General features: G+C 53.7%; 1 protein-coding gene across 1 annotated transcript; it reads right to left on the bottom strand.

Annotated features, from left to right (window-relative positions):
• Window positions 1-20,009: 20,009 nt before the first annotated feature.
• LOC128807016 (tumor necrosis factor receptor superfamily member 13C-like) lies at window positions 20,010-22,694 on the bottom strand. Its single transcript, XM_053976976.1, has 3 exons — window positions 22,550-22,694; window positions 21,993-22,154; window positions 20,010-20,444 (listed from the first exon to the last, which is right to left on the bottom strand). The coding sequence occupies exons 1-3, from the start codon at window positions 22,692-22,694 to the stop codon at window positions 20,131-20,133; spliced, it is 621 nt and encodes a 206-aa protein (XP_053832951.1). The 3' UTR covers window positions 20,010-20,130.
• Window positions 22,695-23,143: the final 449 nt, after the last annotated feature.

The raw sequence follows: 23,143 nt of genomic DNA, 5'->3' as shown, positions 1-23,143 counted from the left end.
AAGATCTAGTGAGGCGGAAAAGCCACACTTTCCCTGCATCTCGGAGGGCTCTCTGATGAAAGGCCCCATCGTCTGGAAGTTGCAGACATGGGGGTCGTTACCACTAATAGCCGAAAGCAGCATCGGCCTTGAGAGAAGCTGCACAAGCAAAGTTTGCGGCTGCCCAGGTAACGCCAGCAATCGTTTCCCAGGCACCGGCTGATCGCTCCCGACGTGTGTGCGAGCAGAGTCGCCCCGGGGCCCGGAGAGTTTAACAGACTGTTAACAGGCAGAGCGAAAAACTGGCCAAAATCGGGGAGTTTGCTGGAAAATGGTTGCCTGGCATGACCTGGGAAAACGGGAACGGTTTTAAGGCGGGGGGGGGGGGGGGGGGGGGGGGGGTGTGTTTACAGAGTGTGAAGCAGCCGATTTAAAGGCTCTCTGGGAGCGAGAAGGAGGGAGGAAGAGCCGTTCGCAGGCGTTAGCTGCGTGCATCAACCCAAAAGGAAACCAAAGCCAAGGGCATGGTTCGGAGGAGAATTCGCCCGGCACGTCCCCGGTACGCAGGGCCGGCCGGGGCTGGCTCCGTGCAGTGCTTGGCACCAGGGGCTGCAGCCCGCAGCCCCGCTGAGCCGTCAGCTCATCTTTGTCAAATAAGTGACCCAGCCTCTAGCTGCATCCCCAAAGGGAGGGGGTTGTGAGAGGGAAATCCTGTAGCTGTAGCTCGGCACCTACACTCTCAGATCACTGGGAAGCAGAGGCAGGACCCGCAGGAAAATTCAGGTCAGCAGGGACCTCCGGAGAAAAAGCAAAGAACATGCTTGCAACATCCACGGACACTTCTAGGGACGGGGATTTGGGAGAAGAGCTCCGTTAGACTTTGACCACCAGCCTTGGAGGATGTCACAGAAATATTCCCCGTAGTGACAATGCCACCCGGACTACAGAAGGGTGTCTCTGTGCCTGCAGAAATAGGATATTCGGGCGGCTCAACACCGAGCGGGGAGGGATGCGCCGAGCACTGACACTGTAAACAGATTGTTTCTGGCAGGGCACGGTAATCTGGAGAAGATCCTCTCTGTCACAGCCAGAGAGCCCAACAGACCCAGATCCCTGCTGATCATGGGGGTGCAAGCCTAGCAGAGCTGCCAAGCTCTTGCCCGAGGAACAGGAGGAAGAGGGAGCCATCACCATCATCAGTGAGAAGTAAAACCCTTGGGAGCCTCCCTGAATGTGGGAGGATTTGGGGTGCAGTCAGCTCCTGAGAAAAGCTGGCAGTGGGTGTTTGGAGCCCCAAAGCTACCCAGCCAGCTCCCCCTCCCGCTACCCGGGGAATCAGAGACACTTTCCCCTCCCAAAAAAGTGATTTTTACCATGCAGGACTGAGCTGGACTCAGGGCCAAGGGGTGAATGAGGGAAAGGGTGCTGCTGTGGGATGGATGCCCCATCTCGAAGGGCTGTGCTACAATAGGAGGGCTGCAGCACCTCATGTTTGTGTGCTGAGGAGTGCTGCCAGAGTGGGTTTTGCTGTTTGCAAATCAGCAGCTAACACCCGACATCATCATCTAGGAAGAGTTGAAGGCGAAGGAAGGCTGTCAGGAAGAGCTTCCAGCATGCCCTGCGACACTGTCCCCTGCCTGGAGGCAGAGGAGAGGCAGAGCTCCTGCCACTATCCCTGGGGGTACATGGGGCGTGTGCATCTCCCCACACCTCCCACAATTCCCCAGGATACACCAGAGAAATCTGCTTCTCTCTGAAACTTTACCTACCGAAGCTGGTTCTGTTCCAGCCAAGGTTAAAGCTAGGGAAGAGTCTCCCCTTCCCTTTGCCTCTGTGAGGGAAATTTCTTTGGCCATCAGCATCCTATTTGTAAGTTATGAGTTTTCTCAGACCCATTGTCTAGGACTGGGACAAGTGACCCCTGGACTGTGATTAGGGATCCCTGGGCTAGTGTGCAATAAGATGCTACTCCCCTCCTCACATTATCATAGGTTCAATGGATTAGGGAAACCAAAGCAGATCTTGGGCTGCTGGCATTGGAAAACTAAAGCAGGGGAAAGTTAAATGCACTGAGGGAGACACAGATATGAGGTGGCTGGGCCCAGAGCAACCACTATCCACCCTATTTCCAGTGCAATGTGCACAAGGGTTTTATTCTCCTCCCTGTGCTTGATGCTCTGGCTGTAAAATGGCTGTAAAAGAACAACTGTGCCTCATAATGGCTTATAGAGAATACAGAAGCATATGTGCTTTACCATTACCATCATAACTGCAAACATTCAAAAGTTGAGATTTGCTTCCAGCTTCCAGCTTCCCAAACATAACTGGATTCGAATCCAAATGACATCCAGAGGAATGAGGAGAAAATCAGCTCAAAGCAAAGGCTTATTTTTAATTTATGTTGCAGTACGGGCAAGCAGGATCTGGGCTGGAAGCCCGAGTTCCCTCAGCTGCCACTGTTAGAGGGCAGCCGTGCCTCCACATACAGCACAAAGGTCCATGAGCATCAGCTGTGACCCCCAGGCCCCCAGGCTGTCTGCATATGGACTTTGCATTTAGGATTAAATTGGGAGGCAGTGCTGGTAAATGCTCCTCCTTTGCAGACACTTCGTACCCATCAGCTCGCTAGCCCAGGGGTTTTGCTGGCGCAGTCTGGAGGTTGTGTTTGGGATGGCAGAGTCTTTGCAGCCCCGTTTACACTCATCTGAGCTTCAGTGCAGTCAGTGGGACGCTGACCCAAAACTGTCCCCTCACTGGTGCCTGCAGGCTGAGCAGGAGCACCCCAGCCTCAAACCTTCTACACTGGGCTTGTGTGGCAGGTCCCTGCTGCTATCCTGGGTGGAGCCCGAGTATTTTCTCCTTTCCTCTTCAGAGTAAGTTTCTACCAGTTTTTCAAGCATTAAAAAGCCATATAAATATCTGGAAGCAGTAATGCACAGCTCAGCTTACTCAGCAGTGCAGTGGCATCTCTGGCTATGCACTCTCTCTCCACCCCCTCTGCTCTCACCCTTGACCACCCCTCATGCAACGTGCTGATTCAAACCACAATCATTTAGGGCAAAACACACCCAAAGAGAGAAAGGATGAGAGCAGCCATCGCAATGCAGGGCATCCTTAGGGCTCAGTGTAACAGCTGTATGTGAAGGGGGTCTGCTGCTGGGAGGATGTGAGGCAGCGGAGCTGCTTTAGCCAACTGTGGAGCAATAAAAACCAGACCGTGGCAGCAAAAGGGACCCAGTGTTTCCCCTCCTGTGCTTCCCACTCCTGAGGTGGTCGTGGCAGTGAGCTGTTGGGGTTTACTGGGATAGGAGGTTTAGGGTGCTTGTTCTGGTAGCCGAGGCAGGGTCTGCAGGAGGAGGCCATATGGCCGGGAGCAGCGTGCTGCGTGCTGTCCCGGCGTCAGACCGGCAGCAGCGGGCAGAGCCTCTCCTCGGGAAGGGCGGCCGTGCCAAGCACAGGCTCTGGCACAGGTGCCGGCCGGCTGCCAGGTACACTCAGGTGCTGCAGGCGGCTCAGAGCCCGCAGGGCAGCACGGCATGGCCAGCAGGGCAGGATGCCTCTGTGCAAACCAGCTGTCCCTCCTCATCCCCTGGAAGCAGGAGACGTGTAGGGGCTCATGACCCTCACACAGCACAAGTTTGGGCCAGGTGGATGTAACTGTGCATGTGGTTCTGGCGGGGTATGACTGTTGATGAAATTTTTGCTTCTACAAGACCAACATTTTGACATGGAAACAGAGGATGACTGGTGGAACATTGGCAGCAGGAGGACATCCATCTCCCCCTCTGCTATCTCTTCCCTGTGCAGGGGGACAGGCTCTTCTAGCAGAGACTTGAAGGAGCTCAGTACACTCCTCTCATGATAACTCTTTTCCGGCAAAAGGCTGGCTCCACAAAAGGCTCCCAGTCCACTGGGCTCCTGCCCTTTCTTGAGATGCTAAGGGGAGAAGAAGGGATGTGTCCTGAAAAAGAAGAGCTTCAAGTAGATACCAGGGAAGGCTTGTGAGCAGAACAGAACAGGAAAGATCCTTAATTAAAACCAGGGAAGGGCAGGGAAGACCACAGAATCAGTTTTGCTTTTCCAGTGGAAGAGAACAAGGGTGAGAAGATAAAGAAAACACAGAGGTGTGGATGTGCAATGCCCATGCACTGCCTCTGCACAGAGCAGAGTGCTGCCTTTGGGACCATCACTTTCCTCTGCCTGCCCTTCCACAGGCGCTGGTATGTGCCAAGCTGCCTCTTCCCCTCTGCAGCAGCAAACTGCAGGCCCTCTGTGCCCTTGGCTTCCCAAGAGTGTCCCAGGATGGATGTACTTGCCCTTTGATGTCTCTTTTCACTGGATTACAGAGGAAGGAGAGGGCTTTGCTAGCAGAGGGCTGGCTGTGAGCAGAGCTCCCTTGCCTGCCGGGAGCCTGTGGGCTTTTGAGCCAGCTTCATTTTGGCATGATCCGCCTTTGCGAGTGAGACCTGCTGAAGATGGCCCAATCCTATTAGTGGCAGGGATTTGCTTCAGGTTTCCTACCATTACCCTGATGACATTTTGTTGTTCAATAAGCCTCTGTCTTTTGGGAGACTAAAAATCAAGCGTGCCACTTTCCCACATAGGAAGTGGGAAATGCGTGCCATGCCGGCAGCAGTCTCGCTGCAGCAATCAGGAGTCACCTTGGTGCTCCTACCAGAGATGTCATTTTCCTTCTGCCTCCCAAATCCCAGCCCAAGGACAGGACAGATGCCACCAGCAGCAGGGATTTAGGTGAAACAAGTCCTGTGTTTTCCACACAGAAAGAGCAAATTAGTGAATAGCTTTGAGACTAATACAAGGACAGTTAGTGGGTGCACTCACCAGTTCCCCCAAGGAGAACAAGGGACCAGGGCACACTGAAAACTCCTATGACCAGAGACGTAGGAGGATCCATGGCAAATCTTGGGGAAAAGAAGGGAAAAGGAAAATGGCAAGATATTAGCTCCCAACAACTAATTTCTGAAGGTCTGTGTGAGGTTTGCAAAGTGCTGAGGCTGGATGAGGGGCTCAGTAACTACCTGCAGCTCCACAAAGGACAGGGTAAGGGGGATAATATACTGTGAGGGGAATAGTAGTAAATTAAGCAGAACAGGAGAAAAACTGAAAATCCTGACAGAGAGATGTATGTGGCTATATACAGGCCTCAGACTGGAGCAAGAGAAGCACCATTAAAAACATGCCAAAAGCAGCAGAGAGGGATCAGGGTGGGGGATGTGACAGGTCTGCTCTCACTTCTGCAGCTGTCTGAGTGCGGCACCAGGGTGCAGGTGGAGGGGGCTATGAAAACTCCTGTGAGTTGGTTGATACTGTGGGCAGGGAAGGCATGTGATCAAGTGAGGAGAGCTGTGTTTAAGCCTCCCAGGTACTAATCCTCACTCATCACTCCTCTTGGGAGACCAGTTCACAGTCTCATAGTTCTTGCAGAGGCAGATGTCCCTGATGTCCTCCAAATGGGGCTCTCACTGCTGGACATTCATCTTGACATGCTGTGCGGTTGCCCTCTGGTGCTGCTCTTGGCCTCATCCTTTGCTTTCTGCCCCTCATGTTTTGTTTCAAGATGCACCATCAGCCTTTTGCAGTCAGAGAATGATGATGGCCCTGCCCTGGCTGGAGATGGGTTGTGGCTGCCGGAGCAAGGGGGGGTAAATGCAGGGATGTGGCTGCCCCGATAATTTTTAAGGAGCTTTTTTTTTTTTTTTTTCCCCAATATTAATATTTGTAACAACCAGTGGAGGTAATTGCAAATATGAGGAGAAAAATAAACTCTTGGCATCCACCAGCAGCAGGTTTCTCCTTTACCAGTGGCAGCATGGAGAGCCCAGCAGGCTTGGGCCATGCCCAAATTAGGTGCAAAAACTCCCATCCACCATGTTTTTTAATCATGGAGCAGCTGGCAGGCACGGGGTATATGGTCCTGGCACTGCTGGAAAAGGGAAGCCATGTGCTGAGCTGGGAGCTGGGAGAAGAGTTTGGCCAGAGGGCCCCTTCCCCAGGGTCCTGCCTGGGGCATGGGAAGAGGGAACCACACCCTGGGCAGAAACCAAGCTGGCTCAGGAAGCTGCTTCCCAGCCTGCCCCAGAGATTCCATGTTAGCACACATGTGTCACTGAGCACAGCATGGCCAGAAAATCTCCCAATTTCTGCTCCCTTGGCATTTAGGAGACTGAGACCAGACCCTGGGCCTCTGATTTTGGGAGGCAGGAAGGATGCAGAGTCATAAAGATTTGCAAACATGGGAGCTCTCTTACCTCATTTTGTCCCTCTTGAGTGAAGGCTGGAGCCCCTGTTTCATGGGGAAGACTGACAGTTCAAATCTGCTCTAGGTAAAATACTTCCAACACTTCAGGAGAAGGAGAAAAGCCCAGACACTTGCACCATCCCACAGTCTGAAGATAGTATGTGCATCAGAGATACCAAATGGTTCTTTGGAGGGGCAGGGAAAGTTTTAGTATTGATCTCACATTTAGATGTTTAGCTCACATTTCCAGATTGTCCTTCAGCTCTGAACAGGAGCTTGCTGGCTGCATGGTGACAGTGGCCACCACCAGCCTGCCCTCATCAGGCAGCAGGACCAGTGGGAGAAGGGATGGCCGGGTTGGTGGTGGCAGGGAAATGTCATGCCTTGCTGAGCAACAGAATTGCTAAGAGAAAAAAAAGCTCAGTCTTGAAAATTAGCAACACCTGAGTGGCCCTTCTGCCGTCTTCCACATCATCGCCAGAGACAGTTCCCTGTTGCACCAGCTTTACCTCAGGGGACGGATGCTACTGCAAGCCGTGCTGCCCTCACTGCCACTCTCATGCCACTTTCCCTCCCTGACCTGCCAGGCAGGCTCTGTGGTTTTAGAAATCAAAGGTGCTGGAGCTCCAAAGGCCCTGCCAGGTTCCCCACCCACCAAAGTGCCTGTGGGGCTCTGCCTTCATCAGCAAGGTGTGGGTTTCTAGTCATTCTTCTCACAGAGAAAAGACTTGAAAAGGTAAAATGAGTGTAGCCTAGAGGCTCAGGAGCCTGAGATGAAATTTTAAAAGTTCCAAATCTTCACTTTTTTTCCTTCTTTCTGTTTTACTCTCACAATCTTTATGCTAGTTTTTGGCTTTCTGCAGGCTTGGCTCCTGCCCTGAGGTGCCTGAGGGTAACATTGTGCCAGAGCCCCCTGAAAGAGCTGCTGGTATTCTGGGAGGGTTCTGTAGTCTCTTCCTGCAGCAAAGATCCTTTCCCCCCAGAGTGGGAGAGATGGGCTGCTGGCACCCACCCCACTCCCCCTGCATGTGTTGGGGGTCCCAGGCAGTCTGCCAGCCCCTCACTCTCCATCTGGCTCACACCAGGGTGAACAATCCCTTCTGCACAGTGTGCCTGAAGCTGTGGCTCCTCTCTGGGACATCTCCCAGTGAGCTGGTCCCCCTCCCTTCGCCTCTTCCCCAGGGCAGCCAAGCTGCGTGGCTCTGTGCAAGTGCAGCAGGAGGACAGATCTGAGGAGACAGGAGGAAAACGAACTCCCTTAAATGTGATGGAGGCGACTGCCTGGTTTTGTCAGCCATTGCCCCCTCTGCCCCCTCCTCTCCGCACCCAGCTTGTCTCCTGCTGTTTTTCTCTCTCTCTGGGTATAAGATGTCACAAGGATTAGGCCCAAATCTCCCTGGGTGCTGCACTCACCCCATGCTCATCTCTTGAGGTCACCTTGAAGTCAAGCACTGTCCCCTCTAAGCCGGGAGTTGGCCACAAAGGCGACTGCAGTGTAAATCTCACCCTTGAAACACCAGGTGGGAGCAGATGTGAAGCTCTGTAGTCACCCTTCAGGAATAAACCATTTAAAATTGTTTAAATGGTGACCAGCTAGCATTGCTGCTGGAAGAGGGATCACTGCTCACAGAATCAGCTGGGCTGCACCAGTGCAGTGGGGCTGGAGCCAGGGGAGGGCTCAGGCAGAGCCCTGGTTCTAAACCCTTCAAGTTTTGCTACAGTTCCCAGGATGGTCACCAAATGGGAGTTTGTGAACCATGGTGCTGGCACAATGATTGCGAGGCACAGATGTGTGAGCCAGTGAGCACTGGGAGTCACGGTAGTGGCTGGCACTGTCCAGGCAGATCACCGTGGTTTTGGGGTCATTCCTGTCAAACAATGTCATCATGTGTTACATCTGCTCCATGACCTTGCTGGCAGCAGATGCAAACCTTATGGACTCTCCTAGTGAACCTCATCTCCTTCCCAAAATGGCTTAGAGGGGCCATACCTGCCCCCAATGCCCCAAACCCATCCCTGCCACCCTGTACCCATGCATCTGGGGCATGTGAAATGAATGCAGTTTTCCTGCTGCCTCTTTCCCCTGTGCATCTGTCCACCCCAACACACTGCCTCTGCCACCATCAGGGCAGCCACCTGCTTCTCCACTGTCCCAGGAGACAGCTCTTGTTGTCCTGACACGCAGCAGCTCTGCAGTGGGGCTGCCTCACCACTGGCTTTTAATGAGGAGTTAATTGCAGCTGACACTGCCTGGGCCAGGGAGTTCTCTCCTGGGTCTCCAAAAACACTTGGCCAGGATGGAATGCAAGGGAAGAGTCAGTGCTGCCAGTAAATGTGCTCCAAGACAGACAGCAAGGGAGCAAGGGCTGCCGCATCTTTATTCCCTGTTGACCCATTTAAAGCAAGCACCGGTGACTAAGGGAGCTGGCAGGAGGATAAAAATACCTCCCACATGTTCACTAGGAGGCCAGGGACAGAAATAGGGGTGCCATCACCTCTCTGGTGAGTGGTTGGGGTCACAAAATGTTTTGCAATCCCAAAAGTGGAGTCTCCAGCGTCTCTCACAGCAAACACAACCACAGTGGGGTCTCCTCTGCTCAGAGCATTCTGTCACACACTGTCCCAAGAGTCAGCTCCCTGGCAACCTCCCTTTCCTTTCTTGGGGCTGAAGCAAACAGAAAAAAAACCAAGCAAACAAACAAGAAAAACCCCAAAAGCAGAGGTTCTCCCTTACTTCCAGCAAAAGGAGGAAAATGTCACACAAGAAAATCTTCCCTGCAGACCTCAGCCATGCAGGTCACTCCACTGCTGCCGAAACATCTGTGCCACTGCACTGCTCACCCTGTTGGGGTCACATCCCTGCGGAGCTATGTCCCACTGCAGCCAGAGCAGACAGATCCTGGAGTCCTCCTGACGTCCCTGGCATGAGCTCCTCCAGACACTGCATTGCCACCTCATGGGAAAACACACGATTTTCTGGGCTGGCAGCAGGGATCCAGTGCTGCCTTCCTGGCCCCTCCACACTGGCACACCTGAGAGCTTTTGCACTTAGAGTGGGCTCAGTACACAGTCTTTTTGCTAGCAAGATTCTGGAGACCAGCAACCACACCTGGTACCTGGTATTTTATTTGGTCTTTTTCAGGTCACACAGCTGCATGCTGCTTTATTAAACCTTGAAAGACATCTTTTGCAGGCAGAAAAATATTGAATCAACCTGGTTTATTAGCAAACCAAAATGTCTTAAACCAAGCAAGTGGACTACAGCAGATATCCCATCCACTTGACTGCATTTAACAATTCAGCAAGGAAGAACCTATGCAGGAGAGTGCTGTGCCCAGGCTCACAGAGGGCACCAGATCTCCTCACATGGGATAGCACAGAGAGGTGTCACGGGGAGGTATCAGCCATGTTCCCTACCTGATGGGCACAAAGCCCACTGGCCAGGCATGGGGACAAGGGTGGGTATGGGCCAGGCATGGGTTCAAACTTGTGGGGATTGCTAATAATTTGTTCATAAAAAGATGGGGGCTTGGGGTGAGTTACAGCAAAGAGCTGGCAAGTTATGGCTTTCTCCCTCTTCACTCATCCCAAACTCCCTGTCAGGGACGAAGAAGGCTTGCAAAACAGCAAGCAAAAAAAGTCTCTTGCCTGTGGGTTTCATGGACTGATATATCCCCAAAATCAGGGTGAGCATTAGCAGGAGACTGAATGTTGAAGCAGAGGTTTATGGGCACCAGCCAGTTGCACAGCATGCTGAGTGGGCAGCACCAGAACCCAAACACTGCTGTCCCTGAAGGACTTGCTTGCTGAATATATCCACCCAGATATATAAGTAGACTGTGTAGGGCAATGCCTTAATGCTAGTGAGGGTGTAAATTGGTCCCCTGTAGAGTTACAGTCATTGGAAGAAGCAGTATATGCTGAAATAGGCAGTCCTGCTTACTAAATCTGTAATTCCAGCTCTGCCTATATTTTCATCTTTCTAATAATATGTGCAAATATAGTAAGGATGAATCACAGGCTGCAGGCTTCAGGATTTTTTTCCCATCCTTTCTCTGCAAATCCATCATGTGGGGGAGAGGGGCTGATGGAGAAAAGGAGCTCAGACCCAGGGGAGATCCTGTCCCAACCAAGCCTAAATTCATCCCCTTGTACATCTCTGTGCTGTCAATCCCATCCAGGAGCAAGAGGTCCCTCCCACTCTGATTGCCTCCACCATTTCAACCCTGCAGTGTAACATTCCTGCCCAGGAACATTTCTTTCCCAGGACACTCCTGAATCATTCCCGAACCAGTGGACCCGTCCCGTCCCTGTCTGCATCCCAGGGCTCGTACATCCCCACATCTGGATTTGCCTGCTGGGAATTTATTGGTTTGTTGCAAGGACCTTTTGCAAATGTTAATGCTTTCCTTGCGCTGGAGAGCTCTTCGGCTGATCTGCCAGAACACATTTCACACGCTTCTCCTAAAATTATGCCCTTTGCTTTTCCCGGCGTTCAAGCTGAAGCAGAGCCCGGTGTGCCAGCGGCATGAAAGGAGAGCAGCGAGTCGGCCGTGCCGGGCTGCGGGGGCAGCGGAGCGAGGGGTTAAGCGCTGCCCAAGTGAGCGTTTGCTGCGTGCTGGCTCCTGGGCAGAGCGGGGACAGCAGGGGTCCGCATGGACCCACACTGTTGCTTGGGCTTCGTGAGTGGAAGCTGGATCACAGGATCCCCTTGAAGCAAGACAAGCTTCAACACTGCTCCTGTGACAGCACACATAAACCTGGCTTCAAAGCATGTCACAATTTAGGCATGGGCATTTTAGCTGCTGAGGGCTCTGGATTTGGGCTGAAAGCAAAGGATGAACTAAAGATAAGCTCCTCTTAACACCTCCAAGGCCAGCAGTTCCCTCCCAGTTTCTTTCTGCTGGAGCCCACCCATGCCGGGCTGTACACACTCCCTGCACAGCACTTAGCCATCTCCTGCACTGCCACTGCTGCTCTTTGTGCCAGGAGCAGGAAAACTGGATATGCCCCAGCAGGTCCCTGTGGCTGAGGGAGCAGAGGGGACTGGCCATGATGTGAGAGGCAGCAGGTGGAGACGTCAAGGAAATCTCTCTTGAGCATGGGGTCAGTGCTCGATTGGCTGCAGTGGACACTCACTGTCACAGGGAGGTGGTGTTTAGGGGGCTTTTTCACTGCTGCTCCTGTGGCCATGTGGCATCACAGCTGGAATGGGGCTCAGGTGGGCAGGGGAGTGCTGGGGCCTAGGGTTCCCAGTAGCCCTCTGGCACAATCTGCCCATGTAGATGAACATCCCTCTACACGCCCTGCATCCTCCCAGTCACCTCTGTCTTCTTCATCCCTGTGTCTATTGTATTCCTCTGTATGTTCTGCATCCCTCACCTCTGACCACATTCCTCACCTTCTACCACATCCCCCACATTGCTCTGCATCCTTCAAATGCTTCTGCATTCTTTCATCCCCTGCATCCCACCACAGTTTCTATAATTTCCCACATCCCCTACATCCCCCACATCCTCTGCCTCACCTCATTCCACCACCCCAGAACATATGAGGCTTACAGGGAGCTTGCAATCACCTTGAACTGTAAATGAGGACATTTAGTGTTTACCATCCACCAGTAGGGTTCCCCCCAAATATCCCTGTTGGGAAATGCCATGAGGGGATCCGGATTCTGTCCTGCCCCTGGCCATCCCCAGCCAATGCTGGCTGTAAACAGTTAGTCATGACTATCGTCTCTGTGGTTGGAGCTGCTTAAGTGCCTCTTAAATGACTCACTGGGGAATTTTTATTATATTTTTTAATAACTCATGGTGTCATTACAGGGCATGAAGTTTGCTTCGCTGAGTTTGTTTTCCTGTTCCCTTGTGGATATAAATAATTGAGGAGCTGAAGAGCAAACCCAGAGAGACCACTCCTGGGAATACACTGGGAAATGTGTCACCCCAGAAGCATTTATAGATTTAATTTTTATATTAGTGGTGAGGGACAGGAAGAAAGACAAAAGGGAATTTGTCAGGAGTGTGTTAAGGGGGTAGGGGAGGCTGGGACTGTGGCTCTGAAAGGGGCTTGGGAGGGAGTTAACAGCTCTCTCCTTCCCCCTCATCCCAATCCACTGCTCCAGTTCTTTCTGACTGTCCATGACAGGATTGTCCAGTGCCAAAATGATGCTCCCTCTCATTTGGGGAAGGAAGTGTTTTTATGACCTCACACTGCAAATAAACTAGGGCCACCATCAAGGGAGGGCAGTGGTGGCCATGAGAGGCCAGCAAGGGTGACCAGCTGCAGCCTCCCTCGTGTGCTCCTTCTCCAGGGAAGGAGACTGAATCCCTTCTGCAAGGGTTGAGGTCCTTGTCACAGAATCACCGAATCAATGAGGTTGGAAAAGACCTCTGAGATCATCAAGTCCAACCTGTGACTGAACGCCACCATGTCAGCCAGACCATGGCACTGAGTGCCATGTCCAGTCTTTCTTTCAACACCTCCAGGGATGGAGACTTCACCACCCACCTGGGCAGCCCATTCCAATGCCTGATTACCTTTTTTTCTGAAGAAATTCCTCCTAATGTCCAACCTAAACTTCCTTTGGTGAAGCTTAAGATTGTGTCCTCTTGTTCTGTTGCTGGTTGCCTGGGGGAAGAGACTGACCCTCACCTGGCCACAGCTTTCTTTCAGGTATTTGAAGAGAGTGATTAGGTCACCCCTGAGCATTCTCCTCTCCAGCTAAACAACCCCAGCTCCCTCAGCTGCTCCTCACAGGACTTGTGCTCCAGCCTCTTCTCCAGCTTCATTGCCCTTCTCTGGACACACTCCAGCATCTCAGTATCGTTTTTAAATTCAGGGGCCCAGAACTGGACACGGGACTCAAGCCATGGTCTAAACAGTGCCAAGTACAGGGAAAGAATCACTTCCCTAGTCCTGCTGGCCACACTATTCCTGATACAGACCAGGATGCCATTGGCCTTCTTGGCCACCCGGACATCTGGATATTCAACCAGATGTCAATCAGTACCCCCAGGTCCCTTTCTGCCTGGCCACTGTCCAGCCACTCTGTCCCCAACCTGTAGTGCTACGGGGGTTGTTGTGGCCAAAGTTCAGGACCCAGCACTTGGTCCTGTTAAACCTCATATTGTTGGATTCAGCCTCTCTATCCAGTCTGTCCATGCCCCTTTGCAGAGTCCTCCTACCCTCCAGGAGACCAACATTCCCTTCCAACTTGGTATCATCTGCAAATTTGCTAATGGGAAACTATTGGACATCACTGGAAATGCTAATGGAGAAAGCAAACCTTTTAGTTAAGGAGAACAGCTTTTTTTTTTTTTTAATTCTCAAAAAACTTTTGCAATGCTGCATTTAAATCACCAGCTTTAAAATTATCCTCACTTCACAAAGAATTAACAGCCTTACCAAATATTATTATTGTCACAGAATAAGAATGGCAATTATTTTTGGCGGAGGAGGAAGATGATCTTTTGTGTGTCACCCCCACTATAAAACCCTATTTAAATTGCCATCCTGAGCTCAGTCTTGGCCACAGTTTTTGGCTGCAGGTGCCTTCATCCTGGAGTTTTGCCACTCCACAGAATGCCGGCACTTCTCAAATCAGGAAGCAACATCTGGGTAGTGGGACCCAGTCAGACTGCAAACCCCGTAGGGAAGGAAATGAGAAAGACATCTGCATCATTGAAACCTTACAGGACAGCAGAGAATGTGTGTGGAGGGGGGAAGATGGGGGAATCTCCTGAGAAATCCCACCTGCTCTTCCCTGCCTGCAGCCCTCCTCCCAACATGCCTCCCGTGGCTGTCACCCAAACCCCCACACTTGCCCATTGATGCAGGCTCAGAATAGCTCCTGTCAGCAGCCAGGGGACTGTGGCCAGCTGACACTGGAGACAGCAGATGGACGACATGGGGCTCCGTCCCCACAGCACCCCACTGCTGGTGGCCTCCTCCCTCTGCACCCCTGTGGCTGCACCCTGGGCTCTCATCACAACCCCATGCTCAGAAAAAGAGGGAAAAAAGAATAAATAACATAAGGCAGGAGAGGGAGGGGAGGATGCAATGCAGCTTGGAGAAGGGCAGGCTGCACCATGTGCTCTAGCCCTGGCACCAGTCACCTTGCTGCCCAGATGACCCTTTTTGGGAGGGTCCAAAACTGGATCCTTATTTTTGGGGATCTTCCACATCCCGTGTCCACTTCCACAGCCCTTTGGGAATGCCTTCCCAGCAGGAGGAGAGCCCTGCATTCCTTGGAAGTGTCCCTGGGAGTGAGGGGGTCAGTCCCTGTCACAGCAGCACCTCAAAAGGAGTGCAGAGGCTCTCCCTGCACAATCTGCCTGTCACCACTGATCACTTCAGGTGTCACATGAGGTTTGTGTCACTTGGCAAGGTTCTACTCGCCTCGCTAGCTGTGACCAGATGAGGAATGGGTTTAAAATTACCCCACTTGATGTGGAAGAGAGGGAAGTTACCCTCCAAAGCCCAGGGGATGTGCAGGCTTGCCCTATGCCTGCCTTGGGCCTTTTCTTGGAGCATCCCCTGAATGAGGCCAGGCTGATGCCATAGTGCAGGGCTGAGCATCCTCCTCCATGAGGCTGAGCATCTTCTCTACCTAGCATAGCCCTGTCCCTGCATCCCCAGTGTGCTCTAGGGGACGAAGGTCCTGGGCATCCTGAGAGCATTTGGGACAGCTGTTAAGGCACAGGAAGGGGGTTTCCCTCACACCCTAGTATCATCTCTCTGCCCAGGTGCAGCTGCAGTCTGGCAGGTAGCTCTGGAGGCAGGTAGCATCACCCCAGGACTCGGGTGGAAGGGGCTGTTTGAAAGGGTTTGGAGGGGGTTTTCTGTAGGTGGGGTTTCTCCAGGCAGGTAAAGCTGAGTGCATTGCAGTCCCTGTCCAGCTGCTCTGGTTGCTGAAGTCTAGTTTTGGGTGCTCCCTGGAAAACCCAGTGTAGTGTCTTCACTCCACAGTGATGGGGAGAATGTGGGGCTGTCCCTTGGCCAGCTCGTTCTGCCAGGAGAGCTTCTGTCTACTCACCACAGACACTCAGGTGGTTTTGGGCTGTTCCCTCACTTTATACCCCTGGGAAGTTGCTCACTGATCACAGCCAGCAAAGCCGGGAGCTGTGGGGGTGGCCCCAGGGGAGAGCATCAGCCCACAAAAGCAGCGAGGAAATCCCCTCCGTGCCAGGTACCCAGGCAGGCACTGTGCCCCCTCCCACAGCTCCCTCGGCATTCTAAAATACCAGCGATTCTGCGGGGTGTGTGTGTGTGGGTGTGTGTGTGTGTGTGTGCAGATGTGGTGTTTGAAACTGACCAGTGCAACATCGCAACATCTCTGCCTCTGCCTGATGTGCCTGTGGACCGAAGTGATCCTGACACTAAGCAAAGGAAAAAGAGGCTGATCGAAGCTGAGTGGAATTTTTTTTTTTTTTTTCCAATCTTCCTTTAAGTGCGAACACCATCTGTCTCCCCCAACTCCGTCAGCGCTTCCAGTCCCCAGGCAGCTTCGTTCTTCCTAATTACTGTCATTAGGCACTGGGTAGCAATTAGGGAGGGATGCTGATGAGCAGCATCAGGAAGGCTGTGGTCCCCTGACAGCATCGCACAGGGAGCTGGCCAGCCCTTTCTCTCCGACCCTGGCCTTTTCCACCTGGGGAGCTTGGTGGGTAGCACAGTATTTTCCGTTTTGGCCGAGGCTGACAGGGAGGGGATGGAGAAGGGAGGTGCTGGCTGGCAGGTCCACATCCTGGAGAATGCTCAGAGAGGTCTGACACCACTGGGAATGGGCTGCTCGGGGGAACAGGACGATGGTCGAGGTGCTCAGTGCTGCTGGGGGATGGAGCAGCAGCTCTCTGTGCCTCTGGTTGCCCCACAGGTGCCCAGTCACCAGCAACCATTTCTCCTGGGCAGCCTAGAGGCCATGATGATGGGCTGTGTGGTCGGACAGATGTCACCCTTCCGTCTGGCCCAAGTGGGGCTGGCCACAAGCCTGCCTGGCTCTCCCTGGTCCCCCTGCCAGCCTTGGGGCACTGGCCCTGCCGTGCCGCTCCCTGCGGCGCTGCAGGCCGGTGTGTGGTGTCAGTGCCACCTCGTGGCAGGCGCCCCGGGACTGCTGACCTCTCTTCTCCCACAGCCTCCCACTGGTGCTCCCCGAGGATTGCAGGGGCATCCACGTGTCGCCGTGCCATGGCTGGCCCTGGGAAGTGACCGATGGGAAAGGTTCCTGTGGGATGGGATGAGATCCATGTTCTGCAAGCAGACGATGGGGTGGCCCCACAGCCCCGTCCTTGCAGCAAGTGGGGGGATCAGAGGCTGCACCCAGAGACACGGGGCCCTGTTGGACGTTTGCCATCAGGGCATTACTTCGTGAATGGGATGAAATGGTGCCCACTTGCCCTGCCTGCCCTGCCTGCTGTCAAGACCATGCCCATGGAGGGGCAAGCTGGGTCTGCAGGGGCCTGGGTGCGGGAGGGCTTTAGGCTGGAGTAGTTGGGCCTGTGGGTGAACTATCAGGAGACTAAACTGGTGGGTGAACCAGTAATGGGATTGGAAAGGAGCAAGTGAGGGAGGAAAGCCTCACTTTGAAGTCTGGGGAGCCTATGGGATTGAGAAGGGTTTGGCAGACATGACTGGTGGCTGCAGAAGACCCTTGGCCAGGTGTTCCCTCTCCTCACACTGCCATGTTCTGTTGGCCAGCTGGCTCCTGCCTCTAGGACCATGGATGAAAACAAACCCATGTCTGTAGGGACACCGAGGCTTCTTTCCTTTACCACCAGCATTTTTGGTGAGACTTGCAGGAGCTCAAATATGCTCATGACCTCCTCCAAAACAGGGTCAGTGGAGTTGAAATGTCTAGGGAGATACTGAGGTGATTTTGCAGTGAAGAGGGTTTTAGCCTCAATTGATTTTTCTTGCCCAGGGGTTTCCTCAGACTTTCCCCTGGCTCCCTCTGAAACCCCATGTCCCTGCAGCCAGATGAAGCCCAGCTTCACCAGCCTTTCTAGGCAGTTGTGCGGGCAGTGGGGTGAGTGCTAGCCTGAGGAGGAAGCACAGCTCCTGCCTCACAGAGGGAAGTGAGAAACTGCTGTGGAAAGTCAAAGACAGGCAACATCCCCACCTCAACTCCCCCATAAAAAGACTTTCCCCGGTCCTTGTCCTAGTGGCCAGCTCCTGGCATGGCTGTGGGGAGATGCAGGTGGCCAGGCTTGGCTGATTCTTGGCCATGCAGGTGGCCATGTATAGGAAATGTGTTGATATTGCCACTGCCAGGGGAGCCTCTCCAACTCAAAGCCCTGCTGTATCCCAAGGACCATCATGCTGGAGACCCCTAAAGCCAGGAAAATGGGGACCCCATTCAGATCTCTGAGCATGCATTGACAATGGATTCACTTTATTCTTTAATTTTTCTGCCGTATTTTTCATCTCTATTCCCTTGGCTCTCCATGCAGACAAAATGGACAGCCCTTTGCCCTGTACATAAGGATGGAGAAGCACACAGAGCAGGTTACAGATCCCTCCCGGGCAGATTGGGCAGAAGGGGAGCACTGCCCCACCACAGCTGGCAGTCACGATGCAGGGAAGACACCTCACATGCCATAACAGAGAGGAGATCCAAGGGGCACTCAGTGGTTGAGGAATACAGTGTGGATCCAATTGCCACTCTGCGTGCTGCAAATGCCAGTGGCATCCCATACAGGGAGATGTCTGGCTTAAGCTCCAGCAGAAATGAGAACAGAAATCCTTCCCTGAGCAGAAAGAGGAGCTTTTTCAATATGGGTGTTTCTTTTTCAAATTCCCAGATCATCTGGGGTGGGCAGTGCATCCACAGGGCTGGGCTGCTGCTGTCACAGGGAGGGAAGTGGAGGTGGCTCCTGACAGCTCTGCTCCATTTCCGTATCACCCCCATCTCCCCTGAAACAGGCTGCTCTGTCTCCCAGAGGCAATCCTTCTAGTGACAAAACATCTCCCGACCTGGCTTCGGCTCTTTTCCCCACTCCAGATACACAAAGGTCTTTTGAAGTTACTTCACAGGGTTGGGTACGGAGCATGAGGATGAGGAGATGTCTGATTCATGCCGTGGCAATACCCCCTCTGCAAAGGGCAGCATGGCTGTTGTGTGTAGCTGGGACACCAGCCTTTGAGCCTCCAGTTTCTGACACAGGTATCTGGAGCCCCAGGAGACAGTCACTGGGCATGTGGACCACCTCTTCCACATCCTCAGCCCCAAGGCTGAGATGGGGATACATCCCATCCTGGATCATGCAGAGCCTCAGTCAGATGAGGCTTCACCTCTGCCAGTCTGTTAAGGTCTGGGAGAGGAATTGTGGAAATGTTGGCCTTGGCACCTGTGGTTGCCCTTATGGGACAGATGCCATGAGTCTGGCTGCAGTGCAGAAAGGGGAGAAGAGAGGTGGTCACCCTTCAACAGTAGCATCTGTCCTTGCAGCCCTAGAGGGAACTCATGCTTGGGCAGGGAGTCATCTTCCCATCATCAGAGGGACATCCCCTCCACACAGTGCCTCCAGCTGACCCTACTGGGAATACTGGCACTCGGTGGCCCATTAGTGCCTGGTGTCAGTGCCCCCACACCTTGCTTGGCCAGCTCTGTTCAGTGTCCAAAACCTCCCGGACGAGGAAGCCACCTCATCTAAGGAAGAACAGACCTAGAGATGGTGCTTCATGTAAAGAACCCCTCAAAACACTTCTAAGTGACTAATCACCTTCTCCAGGGGCTTCTCACCCAACCAAAAGTCTCTGTTCAGCCAGGGAGCATCACCTGCTGTAATTACTCAGAATCAGCAATCCCACATGAACGAGTTCATTTCCCAAACAGAGCCCTTCCTGTGCAGTAAAGCCACTTACAGGCAGGTGAAGAAATCCATCTATGGGGAAATGCCTGGGATCAGCAACGCTGGCCAGCTCTGCCACACAGGCAAAGCCTTGAGGACAGTCTCATAAATTAAGTCATCTTGCCTACGCTCACATCGCTCCCTGACTGCTTTTGTGCAGTGTGGAAGCATCCATCCCAAGTGACACACAGTATTTCTGCAGCGCCAGTGAGCTGAAGTGACGGTTGTCTGCGGCTGTAATGACACGTTCAGGGAGCTCCTCTGGACTAGCTGTCTCCACTGCCTGCCCCTGGTGCTCCCTAACTTCAGGGACTATAGGTCAGAGCAAGGACAGATTTTTTTTTTCCCTCTTCACTGCCTGGGAAGACAAACTTTTTTCCTATCCCCAGGGTACCTGGCTGTGGAGGAGGTTCCCATGAGTGCTGGTGGATGCCTGCCACTGTGTGAGAGAGCCCAGAGGGTGGAAAGACCTGGATATCACAGAGTGCAGAAGACAGGGCAGCAGGACTGTAAATGGAGTAAATGCTGGGTGTGCCTTGCTTCATACGGCCTCAAGTCTCCTTTTATTGAGGTCGGTAGCAAAAATCAAGCTACTGCTGTGTGGGATTTGGTCCTAAAGTAACTCCCTGCTTCCTTTTCCCCTGCAGTTTCTGGTGTTCCAGCCCCATGTTCCCAGCAATTACCCATCCAGCAGGAGACATATCCAGGCACAACAGCTGCCTTGCAAATGGCACAGCAGTCCCTGCCACACTCCATCCTCACATGTTGTATCTCCTCTGCCTCCTCCCAATGGTTCAGCCATGGCAGCTGTCAACAGTTCATTGTAACTCAGCATGATCCACTTTGTCTTCCTCCAGCATTTACAGGTATAACTTGGGACTCAGCACAGAAAGGACAGTCATCTTAAAAGGCTGATCTTGCTAAAGGCAAAACCTGGTCCTTACAGAGCTTATACCCATGGAAGGCTTCACTCATCCCAGGAACAGGCTGTCAGTGTCCACAGGGATTGGCCAGAGCACTCGTGCTCCATTCCCCTTGCCCTCAGACTCTCTCCTCTCTGGCACAGTTCTGGGTGGTTTTGGTGGTGACCAGCGCTGTGGCCCCCAGCTCAGTGGCAGGCAGCGGGAAGCTGTGGTTGCATTCCTCAGTCCGGGGGCACACAGCAGAGAGCAGAACAATGTCGCCATCAGCATCGCCCTGGCAGCACGGCCTCTGCTTTGCCCTGGCTTTCCTGGGTGGCCCCGGCATCTTCAGGCTCCCAACAAGATGCGGGCATGGGGCTGGGTTCCGGGCACCATCTCCCTCTGGCATGGCAGAGTCCTGGCTGGGCAGGGGGCTGGCGAGGTCTATGTTCTCTGGGAAGGGACAAGAAAAGGGGGTTACTGAGCTCATGGAGTGGGGTCAGGCAGGTCCCAGGGAGACGATCCTGTCCCTAGAGGAGAAGATGGATCTGGAACAGGAGGAGTCTGCAAGGTCCCCACATCTCTCCTGCTGCAGAATTTCTCCTGCTTACAACCAAGGGGCTTTTCCTCCCCTAAAAGGCAAGAGGGAAGGGCCGAAACTTGTACTTCCACTTCAAGTCCTCTCACTCAACCCTGCTGGCAGCAGAAGAGCCCAGCCCGTGGCAGCCTGCCCTCCCCGACTGCCTCTCACTTAAAAATAGATTTGTTTACACACTTCGAATGCAGGCGTGTGCCTCCAGCCCCAAGCCTCCTGCCACTTCCCACACATCCAGTGCCGCAGCACTGGGCATGCTGTGGTGCAGCCTTGGGGGACATAGGCGATGTGGACCAGGGTATGCAACAGGAGACTGAGTAGTGCCTCCAACGCTCTCCAGAGTGGCCAGATCTCTCTCACCACTGGATTTCTCCCTTCTCTTTCGCTTTTGGTATTTTTCCTAGGCATGTGCGTCATGGACTGTCGCAGAGCAGAAAGGCCCCAGGTAATGTCCCCCTGGTCTGAGTCACCATCCGGCAGTGCCAGAAGCGTGCAGCAAGCCAGGGCACAAGGACCAGCTGCCCCACTGTGGACACCCACCCGGGTCGTGGGGCAGTGGTGAGTGCCAGCATCCCTATGAGGCAGCCCCTCCTGGGGGTCCTGGGGAGCCATACCCCCTACTTGGGAATGGGGAGGAGTGAAGCCAGGCAAGACCACTTCTGAGAAGATTGTTCAAGGCTGAATCAGTGCCAGTGCAGGACCGCTGAGGGAGGAAAGAGCTGCCCCAACAAAGTGGGCCATCATGGAGCACTGTGGCCTTACTCTCCTGGAAGTAACCTGATAGGAAAGGCTCACCCCATTCCTTGAACCCCAGCCCTAATTTTGAGGCAACTATCAATGGGGCTGGCCCTGACATCCCACTGGGGTCTTTGGGATGCATGTTGGAGGATGCTGGGCATCCCAAGCACGAGAAGCAAGCTGGGTGGTCCACATAGGACCTCCACTGCAGTGCCACAGGGAGAGGCTGCCTCTGGAGCCATCCCCAGGTGTCCACCACTGCTCCCACTACTCCCACTCCATCCATGTTCCTCTGGCTAGTGGGGGAGAGGGCTCTCACCAGTGAGCTCACAAAGCTACTGCTCACCAGTGCTCTGTACGTGTCCCCTGTGGAGAGGGCATGGTGCCAGGACATACTTTAAGCAAACAAAGGCACAGGGAGACCCAGCAAAGAGAGGGATGGCTCAGCAGGGTTGCACTGGCAGTCAGGTACAGGCATAGGTTCCCAGGGAATGCAGGACACTGTCACTCAGGCAGTGATTCAGATGCCCCAAAATGCCATGGGATGCCTGTGGAGCTGAGGTGGAGGAGCTAGCCTGGGCTGTGCCTCAGTGGAGCCAGCAGTAAGTGATCCCGTCTACCCCAGGGTCCTCAGGGTGTTGTGAGAGGGAGAGGAAGAGGTCTCCTACCTTTGTCCTCTTCATCTGCTGCCTTCCTCTTTCTCCTCTGCTTTCCCTCCTTGCAGGCCAGGAAGACACAAATGGCAGCCAGAACAAGGATGAACCCCACCACTACTGGGACCCCGAAGATCAGGAAGGTGCTGGTCACGGTGGGTGCCAGGGTCGGCTCTGCTGTGGGGTGAGATGCTGGTAGTGTCAGGAGGGGGAAAGCTGAAGGAGGAAAGAGGGCAGCAGCATTTTTCACCTGGCTGGCTGGCCGCAGGGAAGAAGTGTGGCGCTTAACTGTGACCCACCAGCCACTAGCAACAAAATATCCCCCTGCTTGATGAGATCCCTAGGCTGGATCATCCGACTTCTCCCTACACCATGTTCCTCTCACTGGAACTGGCTGCCCTCTTCCCCTCTGCTTTAGGTGAAGGTGGTGCTCCATCCTCCATTTCCACCTCCATAGCCATTCTCAGGAGAAGGTGCCTTCCACTTCCCACCCCTGAGGTGCCCCCAGCCTCCTTGGCCCACCACCACCCAGCCCTGGGGAGCTCAGACTGCAGCTGCCCTTGTCCCCTTACTTGTGTTGTCCTGGAACAGGTCAGAGCACTTGATGCACGACTTGGTCAGGGTATCGAAGCACTCGAAGGAGAGGCAGGAGGGGGAAATGGCAGCTTTTCCTGATGAGGACATGGCAGAGTGGGAGTGAGAGCCCAGCTCTTGCATGGCGTAGCAGTGACAGGGCCGCCGGAGTGTGAAATCGCAGCGCCCCAGGCCCCGTGGCAGAGGGAGATACAGTCTGTCAAGCTGCGTCGTCTCCCTTGGGGCTCACAATCGCTGTGCTTGGCCTGGGGCGGATCTTCACCAGGGAGGAGGAGAGCAAGCAACCAAGCCCTACCCCTGCCTGCCTTTGCAATGTGCCCTCAAACTACCCCTCTCCCGCAAAATATGCTCCCGAAATCCCCACAGCCCCTTGTGTGCCTCAGCCATGCAGCACCTCATACCCAGCCTGACCTCCTTGATCCTCGCTCCTCCCCTGCCCACCTGCATGTTGCCCCCAGCCCAGGCAACGTCCCCCAGTCTGCACCCTCCTTTGCTTACACTGAAAAGCCCCCTCGACCTCCTCCAGTGTCTACAGGAGACCTTCCTGTGCACAGATCTTTACAAGACTACAT

The sequence above is a fragment of the Vidua macroura genome, chromosome 5, assembly GCF_024509145.1.
Source record: "Vidua macroura isolate BioBank_ID:100142 chromosome 5, ASM2450914v1, whole genome shotgun sequence".
NCBI lineage: Eukaryota > Metazoa > Chordata > Aves > Passeriformes > Viduidae > Vidua > Vidua macroura.
This window is presented reverse-complemented; position numbering and strand designations above follow the sequence as displayed.

What these genes read in the sequence shown, in the direction of transcription:
- LOC128807016 (XM_053976976.1), bottom strand. Translation starts at nt 22,694, where the DNA reads ATGCAAGAGCTGGGCTCTCACTCCCACTCTGCCATGTCCTCATCAGGA. An exon ending in CCTGTTCCAGGACAACACAA is followed by an intron (nt 22,155 to 22,549) that starts GTAAGGGGACAA and finishes CTCACCCCACAG; the next exon opens with CAGAGCCGACCCTGGCACCC. An exon ending in AGCAGATGAAGAGGACAAAG is followed by an intron (nt 20,445 to 21,992) that starts GTAGGAGACCTC and finishes GTCCCTTCCCAG; the next exon opens with AGAACATAGACCTCGCCAGC.